This window comes from Barbus barbus, assembly GCF_936440315.1.
Source record: "Barbus barbus genome assembly, chromosome: 18".
NCBI lineage: Eukaryota > Metazoa > Chordata > Actinopteri > Cypriniformes > Cyprinidae > Barbus > Barbus barbus.
The window spans coordinates 9,307,371-9,320,849 of record NC_136746.1 but is presented as its reverse complement, the minus strand read 5'-3'; the positions used below and the strand labels follow the sequence as shown (position 1 = coordinate 9,320,849).

Sequence of the window (13,479 nt, the reverse complement as noted above, 5' to 3'; positions counted from 1 at the left end):
TTTCACAGAATTTAAAGATTTATATGTTGTTCTGTGTGTGTTTCACAGAGTTGATGGTTTGGATTAACCCTTTAATTGCCGTATCCCTTAAAACCAAACTGCCAGAGGGTTACTGTGATGCTTGTGCTCGCTGGGCACCGTTTTATCGATGCCACCGGGGTGGCGTATGCTGACGGCTTGGGCCCGTCATCGCTGCTCGCAGCTATATTTATTTTTATTTTTTTTTTTATTTTTTTTTTTATTTTTTATTTCAATCATCCGGGCACTTTTGGGGGCCTTAACGTGCCCGAAAACTCTCGAAAATTGGCACGCACATTGGAACCTGCGGCCATTAGGACGCCGCTGAGGCTGGGACCCGGGCGTGGCACAGGGGCTCTACGGCGCCCCCTGGAAAATTGTCAGAAAACTTGATGTATAGCTCACACATACTTGCACGTATTCATATGAAACTCGGTACACATATAGAACTCATTGAGCTGAACAACTTTCACGCAGCATGTCTTAGGCTCCGCCCAACAGGAAGTCGGCTATTCAGGGCTGTTTAAAAAGCGCATGCTCTGGAATTTGATATACTCCTCTGAGGATTTCCATACGATTGCCACCAAACTCGGTGAACATGATCTCAGGACATTGGGGACGCTAAATTGCGAAGATATTTTTGATATGTCGAACGGTTTGCCCGTGGCGAGGCGATGAAGTTATGGTGAAAAATGAGACCCAGGAAATGCCTAATAACGTCCACATACATTGTATGATGTAGATCAAACTTCAGTGATTTGTTCTTTGTATGATGCCGATCGGATAGATGTGACTATTATGACTGAAAGTTATAGCGCCACCAACTGGCTGCAGGAAGTGTGTCGTTTTCAAAATGCTTTGAATTCAGCATCTTATTTTTACTCGATTTGCTTCAAACTTCACCAGAATAATGTCAAAACACGGCCGATGTAAAACTGTGAAGGGAAGATTGATATCTAAAATTATGTTGCCATGGCAACGTGTCAAAGTTGAAAATTCGTTTCTGGTGATTTTGAGGCAGATAACATGTTTAGAATGTCATGAAACTCAACACACATATGAGTATTAATGATAGTTAGACACTGGAAAAAGCTCATATACGGGCGTGGAAGAGGCACTCTATAGCGCCACCTTTTGTCAAAAATGAGGGGGTTAGTTTTAGCTACAGACCCCAAACTCGGTACATAAATTGTTCTAATTAATCCGGACAACTTTCTAATTTACAGTCATTAGCTACGACCAACAGGAAGTCGGCTATATTTATTTTAATGTGGGTTTTTTTTAAAAACGGGCTGTAAACAAATTAATACTCCTCCAAGCAGAAACACGGAAATCACACCAAACATTTTTTATCATGATGCCAAAATACTGAAGATGCTAAATTGCGGACGGATTTAGGATATCTTGAACGATGATTTAATGGCAATTTATTAAAGTTACAGTAAAAAAGATCATTTCTTTTTTTTTTTTATCTTTTAAGAGCAGCTTCCAAACACTTCATAAAAAATTACATACACAGAACAATACAGTCTGAGGATATGTGATTAATTTTATGAATTTACAATACACTATGCAGAGGAGAAAATTTGAAAACTATCAGAGAGTTAGACTTAGACTGCTTCTGAGTGAGAGATCCCTGTCAGCCTGCAGCTGAGTGAGGGGTGGGGGTGGGGTGGGGTGTGAGTGACTGTGTGAGTGACTGTGTGGATTGAGCCAGTGGGTGAGAGAGAGAAAGAGAGAGAGAGGGTCTGTTTTTTTAAATCTTTAAAAAATGCTTATAAATCATTAAAGATTTTGATAACACTTTATAATAAGGTCTCAATTCTTAACATTAGGAAATGCATTAATTAACGTGAACTAACAATGAAAAATATATTTTTACAGCATGTTAATTCTTCCATGATAGTATGAACTAACAAAGAACAATTTTTTTAAAGCATTTATTAATCTTTTTAATGTTAGAAAATTAGTCATGTTCAAAAGATAAACTTTAAAATGTAATAATATATAAACACATTTTGGAATTAATATTGATCAACATTAAATGGTATATAATTATTAATGATTATATATATATATATATATATATATATATAATGATAGCTACAGACACCAAACTCGGTACATAAATTGTTCTTATTAATCCGGACAACTTTCTAATTTACAGTCATTAGCTACGACCAACAGGAAATCGGCTATTTTTTTTTTTTATGTGTTTTTTTTTTTTTTAAACGGGCTGTAAACAAATTCATACTCCTTCAAGCAGAAACCAAAAATTCACACCAAACATTTTTTCACATGCTTCCAAGATACTGAAGATGCTACATTGCGGACTGATTTAGGATATCTTGAACGGTGATTTAATGGCAATTTATTAAAGTTACAGTAAAAAAGAACACTTTTTTTTTTTATCTTTAAAGAGCAGCTTCCAAACACTTCATAAAAAATTACATACACAGAACAATACAGTCTGAGGATATGTGATTAATTTTATGAATTTACAATACACTATGCAGAGGAGAAAATTTGAAAACTATCAGAGAGTTAGACTTAGACTGCTTCTGAGTGAGAGATCCCTGTCAGCCTGCAGCTGAGTGAGGGGTGGGGGTGGGGTGGGGTGTGAGTGACTGTGTGAGTGACTGTGTGGATTGAGCCAGTGGGTGAGAGAGAGAAAGAGAGAGAGAGGGTCTGTTTTTTTAAATCTTTAAAAAATGCTTATAAATCATTAAAGATTTTGATAACACTTTATAATAAGGTCTCAATTCTTAACATTAGGAAATGCATTAATTAACGTGAACTAACAATGAAAAATATATTTTTACAGCATGTTAATTCTTCCATGATAGTATGAACTAACAAAGAACAATTTTTTTAAAGCATTTATTAATCTTTTTAATGTTAGAAAATTAGTCATGTTCAAAAGATAAACTTTAAAATGTAATAATATATAAACACATTTTGGAATTAATATTGATCAACATTAAATGGTATATAATTATTAATGATTATATATATATATATATATATATATATAATGATAGCTACAGACACCAAACTCGGTACATAAATTGTTCTTATTAATCCGGACAACTTTCTAATTTACAGTCATTAGCTACGACCAACAGGAAATCGGCTATTTTTTTTTTTTATGTGTTTTTTTTTTTTTTAAACGGGCTGTAAACAAATTCATACTCCTTCAAGCAGAAACCAAAAATTCACACCAAACATTTTTTCACATGCTTCCAAGATACTGAAGATGCTACATTGCGGACTGATTTAGGATATCTTGAACGGTGATTTAATGGCAATTTATTAAAGTTACAGTAAAAAAGAACACTTTTTTTTTTTATCTTTAAAGAGCAGCTTCCAAACACTTCATAAAAAATTACATACACAGAACAAGACAGTCTGAGATATGTGATTAATTTCATGAATTTACAATACACTATGGAGAGCAGAAAATTAAAACTATCAGAGTTCTCCTGTCTCTGTGCTTCTAATGTGTGCGGTGGGTGACTGGGTGGGTGACTGACTGTGTGAGTTCAGTGAGTGTGGAGGGGGAGAGAGAGAGAGAGAGAGAGAGAGAGAGAGAGAGAGAGAGAGGATCTGTTTAAACTTCTCAATAAAATCCTTAAAAAATGCTTATAAAGCATTAAAGGTTTTGATAACACTTTATAATTAAGTCTCTTTTGTTAACAGTAGGGAATGCATTAATTAACATGAACTAACAATGAAAAATATATTTTTTACAGCATGTTAATTCTTCATTGATAGTATGAACTTACAATGAACAAAATATTTTTAATATTAGAAAAATAGTCATGTTCAAAAGATAAAACTTTAAAATGTAATAATATATTAACACATTTTGGAATTGATTTTGATAAACATTAAATGGTATATATTTATTAATGATGTAAATTAACAACAGTTAAATAATGTTGTTTTTAACATTGGTTAATTCACAAATAACATTAAATATTAACAATATATGTTTTACTTTATTCATTTGTGTTAGAATAAATTATTCATGTTAGTTAATGGAAAAATAAATCATTAAAAAATGCTTATAAATCATTAAAACCTTTGGTAACTATAATAATTTCTCATTTGTTAGCATTAGTAAATGCATTAACTAACATCAACTACCAATGAAAAATATATTTTCACAGAATTTAAAGTTTTATATGTTGTTCTGTGTGTGTGTGTTTCACAGAGTTGATGGTTTGGAATAACCCTTTAATTGCCGTATCCCTTAAAACCAAACTGCCAGAGGGTTACTGTAATGTGTGTGCTCGCTGGGCACCGTTTTATCGATGCCACCGGGATGGCGTATGCTGACGGCTTGGGCCCGTCATCGCTGCTCGCAGCTATATTTATTTTTTTTTTTTTTTTTTTTTTTTTTTTTTTTTTTTATTATTTTTTATTTCGACTATCCGGGTACTTTTGGGGGCCTTAACGTGCCCGAAAACTCTTGAAAATTGGCACACACATTGGAACCTGCGGCCATTAGGACGCCGCTGAGGCTGGGACCCGGGCGTGGCACAGGGGCTCTACGGCGCCCCCTGCAAAATTGTCAGAAAGCTTGATGTATAGCTCACACATACTTGCACGTATTCATATGAAACTCGGTACACATATAGAACTCATTGAGCTGAACAACTTTCACGCTGCATGTTTTAGGCTCCGCCCAACAGGAAGTCGGCTATTCAGGGCTGTTTAAAAAGCGCATGCTCTGGAATTTGATATACTCCTCTGAGGATTTCCATACGATTGCCACCAAACTCGGTGAACATGATCTCAAGACATTGGGGACGCTAAATTGCGAAGATATTTTTGATATGTCGAACGGTTTGCCCGTGGCGAGGCGATGAAGTTATGGCGAAAAATGAGACCCAGGAAATGCCTAATAACGTCCACATACATTGTATGATGTAGATCAAACTTCAGTGATTTGTTCGTTGTATGATGCCGATCGGATAGATGTGACTATTATGACTGAAAGTTATAGCGCCACCAACTGGCTGCAGGAAGTGTGTCGTTTTCAAAATGCTTTGAATTCAGCATCTTCTTTTTACTCGATTTGCTTCAAACTTCACCAGAATAATGTCAAAACATGGCCGATGTAAAACTGTGAAGGGAATATTGATATCTAAAATTATGTTACCATGGCAACGTGTCAAAGTTGAAAATTCGTTTCTGGTGATTTTGAGGCAGATAACATGTTTAGAATGTCATGAAACTCAACACACATATGAGTATTAATGATAGTTAGACACTGGAAAAAGCTCATAAACGGGCGTGGAAGAGGCACTCTATAGCGCCACCTTTTGTCAAAAATGGGGGGGTTAGTTTTAGCTACAGATACCAAACTCGGTACATAAATTGTTCTTATTAATCCGGACAACTTTCTAATTTACAATCATTAGCTACGACCAACAGGACGTCGGCTATATTTATTTTAATGTGGGTTTTTTTAAAAAACGGGCTGTAAACAAATTCATACTCCTCCAAACAGAAACACGTAAATCACACCAAACATTTTTTCTCATGACGCCAAAATACTGAAGATGCTAAATTGCGGACGGATTTAGGATATCTTGAACGATGATTTAATGGCAATTTATTAAAGTTACAGTAAAAAAGAGAAAACTTTTTTTTTTTTATCTTTTAAGAGCAGCTTCCAAACACTTCATAAAAAATTACATACACAGAACAATACAGTCTGAGGATATGTGATTAATTTCATGAATTTACAATAGACTATGGTGAGAAGAAAATTTAAAAACTATCAGAGAGTTGATATAATGCTTCTGAGTGAGAGGTCCTGTCAGCCTGCAGCTGAGTGAGGGGTGGGGGTGGGGTGGGCTGTGAGTGACTGTGTGGATTGAGGCAGTGGGTGAGAGAGAGAAAGAGAGAGAGGGTCTGTTTTTTTAAAATCTTTAAAAAATGCTTATAAATCATTAAAGATTTTGATAACACTTTATAATAAGGTCTCAATTCTTAACATTAGGAAATGCATTAATTAACGTGAACTAACAATGAAAAATATATTTTTACAGCATGTTAATTCTTCCATGATAGTATGAACTAACAAAGAACTTTTTTTTTTAAAGCATTTATTAATCTTTTTAATGTTAGAAAAATAATCATGTTCAAAAGATTAACTTTAAAATGTAATAATATATAAACACATTTTGGAATTAATATTCATCAACATTAAATGGTATATAATTATTAATGATTATATATATATAATGATAGCTACAGACACCAAACTCGGTACATAAATTGTTCTTATTAATCCGGACAACTTTCTAATTTACAGTCATTAGCTACGACCAACAGGAAATCGGCTATTTTTTTTTTTATGTGTTTTTTTTTTTTTTTAAACGGGCTGTAAACAAATTCATACTCCTCCCAAGCAGAAACCAACAATTCACACCAAACATTTTTTCACATGCTTCCAAGATACTGAAGATACTACATTGCGGACGGATTTAGGATATCTTGAACGGTGATTTAATGGCAATTTATTAAAGTCACAGTAAAAAATAACACTTTTCTTTTTTTTTATCTTTTAAGAGCAGCTTCAAAACACTTCATAAAAAATTACATACACAGAACAATACAGTCTGAGGATATGTTATTAATTCCATGAATTTACAATACACTATACAGAGGAGAACATTTTCAAACTTATCAGAGATCTCCTGTCACTGTGCTTCTAATGTGTGCGGTAGGTGACTGGGTGGGTGACTGACTGTGTGAGTTCAGTGAGTGTGGAGGGAGAGAGGGAGAGAGAGAGAGAGAGAGAGGGTCTGTTTAAACTTCTCAATAAAATCCTTAAAAAATGCTTATAAAGCATTAAAGGTTTTGATAACACTTTATAATTAAGTCTCATTTGTTAACAGTAGGGAATGCATTAATTAACATGAACTAACAATGAAAAATGTATTTTTTACAGCATGTTAATTCTTCATTGATAGTATGAACTTACAATGAACTAACAATGAACAAAATATTTTTAATATTAGAAAAATAGTCATGTTCAAAAAATAAAACTTTAAAATGTAATAATATATTAACACATTTTGGAATTGATTTTGATAAACATTAAATGGTATATATTTATTAATTATGTAAATTAACAACAGTTAAATAATGTTGTTTTTTAACATTGGTTAATTCACAAATAACATTAAATATTAACAATATATTTTTTACTTTATTAATTTGTGTTAGAAAAAATTATTCATGTTAGTTAATGGAAAAATAAATCATTAAAAAAAGCTTATAAATCATTAAAACCTTTGGTAACTATAATAATTTCTCATTTGTTAGCATTAGTAAATGCATTAACTAACATCAACTACCAATGAAAAATATATTTTCACAGAATTTAAAGTTTTATATGTTGTTCTGTGTGTGTGTGTTTCACTGAGTTGATGGTTTGGATTAACCCTTTAATTGCCGTATCCCTTAAAACCAAACTGCCAGAGGGTTACTGTGATGCTTGTGCTCGCTGGGCACCGTTTTATCGATGCCACCGGGGTGGCGTATGCTGACGGCTTGGGCCCGTCATCGCTGCTCGCAGCTATATTTATTTTTTTTATTTTATTTTTTTTTTTTTTTTATTTCAATCATCCGGGCACTTTTGGGGGCCTTAACGTGCCCGAAAACTCTCGAAAACTGGCACGCACATTGGAACCTGCGGCCATTAGGACGCCGCTGAGGCTGGGACCCGGGCGTGGCACAGGGGCTCTACGGCGCCCCCTGGAAAATTGTCAGAAAGCTTGATGTATAGCTCACACATACTTGCACGTATTCATATGAAACTCGGTACACATATAGAACTCATTGAGCTGAACAACTTTCACGCTGCATGTCTTAGGCTCCGCCCAACAGGAAGTCGGCTATTCAGGGATGTTTAAAAAGCGCATGCTCTGGAATTTGATATACTCCTCTGAGGATTTCCATACGATTGCCACCAAACTCGGTGAACATGATCTCAAGACATTGGGGACACTAAATTGCGAAGATATTTTTGATATGTCGAACGGTTTGCCCGTGGCGAGGCGATGAAGTTATGGCGAAAAATGAGACCCAGGAAATGCCTAATAACGTCCACATACATTGTATGATGTAGATCAAACTCCAGTGGTTTGTTCGTTGTGTGATGCCGATCGGATAGATGTGACTATTATGACTGAAAGTTATAGCGCCACCAACTGGCTGCAGGAAGTGTGTCGTTTTCAAAATGATTTGAATTCAGCATCTTATTTTTACTCGATTTGCTTCAAACTTCACCAGAATAATGTCAAAACACGGCCGATGTAAAACTGTGAAGGGAATATTGATATCTAAAATTATGTTGCCATGGCAACGTGTCAAAGTTGACAATTCGTTTCTGGTGATTTTGAGGCAGATAACATGTTTAGAATGTCATGAAACTCAACACACATATCCATTTTAATGATAGTTAGACACTGGAAAAAGCTCATAAACGGGCGTGGAAGAGACACTCTATAGCGCCACCTTTTGTCAAAAATGGGGGGGTTAGTTTTAGCTACAGACACCAAACTCGGTACATAAATTGTTCTTATTAATCCGGACAACTTTCTAATTTACAGTCATTAGCTACGACCAACAGGACGTCGGCTATATTTATTTTAATGTGGGTTTTTTTTTAAAACGGGCTGTAAACAAATTCATACTCCTCAAAGCAGAAACACGTAAATCACACCAAACATTTTTTCTCATGATGCCAAAATACTGAAGATGCTAAATTGCGGACGGATTTAGGATATCTTGAACGATGATTTAATGGCAATTTATTAAAGTTACAGTAAAAAAGAGATTTTTTTTTTTTTTTTTATCTTTTAAGAGCAGCTTCCAAACACTTCATAAAAAATTACATACACAGAACAATACAGTCTGACGATATGTGATTAATTTCATGAATTTACAATACACTATGCTTAGGAGAAAATTTAAAAACTATCAGACAGTTGTTACAATGCTTCTATGAGTGAGAGTTCCCTGTCAGCCTGCAGCTGAGTGAGGGGGTGGGGGTGGGGTGGGGTGTGAGTGACTGTGTGGATTGAGGAGCTGGGTGAGAGAGAGAAAGAGAGAGAGGGTCTGTTTTTTTTAAATCTTTAAAAAATGCTTATAAAGCATTAAAGGTTTTGATAACACTTTATAATTAAGTCTCATTTGTTAACAGTAGGGAATGCATTAATTAACATGAACTAACAATGAAAAATATAATTTTTTACAGCATGTTAATTCTTCATTGATAGTATGAACTTACAATGAACTAACAATGAACAAAATATTTTTAATGTTAGAAAAATAGTCATGTTCAAAAGAGAAACTTTAAAATTTAATAATATATTAACACATTTTGGAATTAATATTGATCAACATTAAATGGAATATAATTATTAATGATTATATATATATATATAATGATAGCTACAGACACCAAACTTGGTACATAAATTGTTCACATTAAGCCGGACAACTTTCTAATTTACAGACATTAGCTACGACCAACAGGAAGTCGGCTTTTTTTTTTTTATGTTTTTTTTTTTCAAAACGGGCTGTAAACAAATTCATACACCTCCAAGCAGAAACCACAAATTCACACCAAACACAGAACAGGACAGTCTGAGGATATGTGATTAATTCCATGAATTTACAGTACACTATGGCGAGAAGAAAATTTTAAAACTTATCAGAGATATCCTGTCACTGTGCTTCTAATGTGTGCGGTAGGTGACTGGGTGAGTGACTGACTGTGTGAGTTCAGTGAGTGTGGAGGGGGAGAGAGAGAGAGAGAGAGAGAGAGAGAGAGAGAAAGAGAGAGAGAGAGAGAGAGAGAGAGAGAGAGAGAGAGAGTCTGTTTAAACTTCTCAATAAAATCCTTAAAAAATGCTTAAAGCATTAAAGGTTTTGATAACACTTTATAATTGAGTCTCATTTGTTAACAGTAGGGAATGCATTAATTAACATGAACTAACAATGAAAAATATATTTTTTAAAGCATGTTAATTCTTCATTGATAGTATGAACTTACAATGAACTAACAATGAACAAAATATTTTTAATATTAGAAAAATAGTCATGTTCAAAAGATAAAACTTTAAAATTTAATATATTAACACATTTTGGAATTGATTTTAAACATTAAAACATTGATTTCAACATTAAATGGTATATATTTATTAATGATGTAAATTAACAACAGTTAAATAATGTTGTTTTTTAACATTGGTTAATTCACAAATAACATTAAATATTAACAATATATTTTTTACTTTATTCATTTGTGTTAGAAAAAATTATTCATTTTAGTTAATGGAAAAATAAATCATTAAAAAATGCTTATAAATCATTAAAACCTTTGGTAACTATAATAATTTCTCATTTGTTAGCATTAGTAAATGCATTAACTAACATCAACTACCAATGAAAAATATATTTTCACAGAATTTAAAGTTTTATATGTTGTTCTGTGTGTGTGTGTTTCACAGAGTTGATGGTTTGGATTAACCCTTTAATTGCCGTATCCCTTAAAACCAAACTGCCAGAGGGTTACTGTGATGCTTGTGCTCGCTGGGCACCGTTTTATCGATGCCACCGGGGTGGCGTATGCTGACGGCTTGGGCCCGTCATCGCTGCTCGCAGCTATATTTCTTTCTGCTTTACATATATTCAAGGCCAGTTGAAACTCTGGAATCAAGATGGCACAGGAAGTCCTCAGCGCTCATCTGACCCTCGGCAGGAAGTGACAGACGGGCAGGTGAGGGCAGTATGGCAGGAGCTGGGGGTCGGAGCCGGAGGATCACTAAACCGCGAGGAGCTGTCACTTGTCTGTGACCACATCGGTCTCAAGGACTTACAGTCTGGGGTACGGTCATGTAACATTCTGTACGGAGTGGGATTAGTAATCATATTAACCAAGTTAGGACATTCTGTGCTTCTTGTTTGCTACTGATTCCTCTTAACAGAGTTACTTTCCTTCACTATTCAGTGCACAAAACACTGTTATCCATGTGTTTTTGTTTATGCAAAGGAGTTAGATGCTCTCTTCAGGAAACTAGACAAGGATCAGGATGGGAGAGTCAGTCTGAGTGAGTTCCAGAGCGGGCTGTTCACACAACACGATCACGCTGCTCCCATCTCTACCTCCACCCCTGCCCGGCCCAAACCACAGCGCTCCATCTCAAAGGTCAGGATCAGATCAAGGTCATGGTGATGTTGTAGTTAAAGCAGATTGTAGACAAAAATAAACAGAGCTTTGCCAAACAATCTGCAGAAAAAGCTGACACCAGTGTGCAAGAGTGTGACTGTGTGGTTTTCTCTGCAAATGAAGGGAATGTTTGAACGATGCAATTATATAATTGTTAATTAAAGGCTTTATGTTGCACATAATATACTGTGCTTATTTATTATTTTGACAGTTCAGTTCAGTTTGAAAGTACTTGTACTAGCCAAAAGTATTGGCATTGTTGTTTACAAAAATATTGGCAAAGCATTATATACAAATATATACATACCTGTTTGAAATAAGTAGTTTTTTTTTTTGTTTTAAAAGAAGTCTCTTATGTTCACTGAGGCTGCATTTATTTGATCAAAAATACAGTAAAACACTAATATTGTTAAATATTATTACAACTTAAAATAACTACTATTTGTTTATATTATAGCATAAAATTTTATAAAATCAATGTAATGTATTCCTGTGAATGTAAAGCTGAATTTTCAGCATCGTTACTCCAGTCTTCTGTGTCCCATGATCCTTCAGAAATTATTCTAATATGCTGATTTGATGCTTATTAATAATGGTTCTAATTATCAGTGCACTAAATTATTAAGCAGCACAATTGTTTTCATCATTAATAAGACATTTTTCTTGAGTACTAAAGCTTGTCATTTGAGGATCATTTGACACTGAAGACTGGAGTAATGATGCTGAAAATTCAGCTTTACATTCACAGGAATAAATTACATTTTAAAATAAATTATTTTTGATTAAATAAATGCACTTTTGGTAAACTTAAGTCTTCTTTAAACAATCATAAATATTCCAAACCAGTAGTGTGTACATATGTAGAAAATATGACCAAAAAAACACTAATGTATGTGCATGTGGTTTCTGGTGTGCAGCTGAAAAAGAATATCTGCCACAGTGATTAGCATTTGATCATGATGTTTTGCATGGAATGCTTAATTTTTTTATGCATGCCAGATTGGCAGTTTCATGTAACAGATATAATAGAGAAATCTTTATCTGCCACTTCTCCTCTCACCTGATTCAAAGAGAAAATTGCTGAAAGAATAAACAACCAAAGCATCTCCCAATGTTTTTATGTCATTTCACAGCAGACAGACATGAGATACAGTTAAATGATTGCCTGACTGTCAAAAAGGATTCATTTCAGAACTCCAACATCAAGCCAAGTAACTGAGGGCTGCAGTGGCTGGAACCAATTAACTTAATTGGGAAGGTGGAGCCTCCTTTTTGCTCTCTTGTTCCTAGCAAAGCACAACTAATGTATTCCTGTGCAGTGGCCAAACCTGAAGTCAATGCTGAGGAGATGTATTGCACAACGGGCCTCATACCGGCATGTGATGTTTTTGCATGGGAAGGCAAAGACAGTTTGGGTTCCTTTAGCGATGACATTTCTGAGGTGATTTTACTGAAAGCACAACCAGCCAAAATAATTAAAACAGCATCTGAACTCAAGCTGGGCACAGTTTCTGATTTGCTGGTTAATAAAATTTAGGATTTAAAAAGCGAAATTTAAAGCGAAAAACAGCTTCAGTGTTTGATAACAAATGCGGAATTGCATGAATATTTGGCGGTTGCTGGAGCTAAATTGAGGCTAAGCCAGCTTAAGGGTTACGACACCAGAAGGACGTTTGTTGGTGGTCAGTGCAATAATTTTGTTCATGATTGAGGCTCTAGCTCTGGCATGTCAAGGACAGCATTGTGCATTGTGTGGTGGGACTGTGAGAGCTCAGTTTTTCAGCGGTTTTCCTCGCAGTTAGATATTGAACTTTGTCTGATTGTTTTGTCTTTTTTTTTCCTCATGTCGTTCCTTCTGCTCTCTCAGGCCCTTGAGGAGCGAGTGGTGCGCTCCACCTCCCCTTCTTTACTGTCGGCTACGGTGGGTCAGAGGCTGCTGACCCGGCTGGATGATGGATCAGGATGCACAAGCCCAGACAAAGTCATCGCCCTCTGGACGGAGGAGGGCATCCACAACAGCAGGGATATTCTACAGGTAAGACATTATTGGATGTTATTTGCACTAATTAAACACTGAAAATCTATAATATGCTGTATTTAATGTTTAAATAATGTTTGCATAAAGTGGATTAAAAATGACTTTTTTTTTTTTCTTTCTTTCTGTGAACTATTGCATGAATTGTTTTTTCTTTATTCTGAACCTG

The 13,479-nt window shown here is 34.9% G+C and overlaps 1 protein-coding gene across 3 annotated transcripts in view; it reads left to right on the top strand.

Moving 5' to 3' along the window:
- LOC306884285 (ninein-like protein) overlaps positions 1-13,479 on the top strand; it is a 47,055-nt gene that overhangs the window by 16,568 nt on the left and 17,008 nt on the right. For all 3 annotated transcript variants that reach the window (XM_079440025.1, XM_079440026.1, XM_079440024.1), the window contains exons 6-8: positions 10,743-10,933; positions 11,099-11,254; positions 13,143-13,310. In XM_079440025.1, coding sequence (XP_079296151.1) covers positions 10,743-10,933; positions 11,099-11,254; positions 13,143-13,310 — 515 coding nt within the window. The remainder of the gene's footprint in view (positions 1-10,742; positions 10,934-11,098; positions 11,255-13,142; positions 13,311-13,479) is intronic.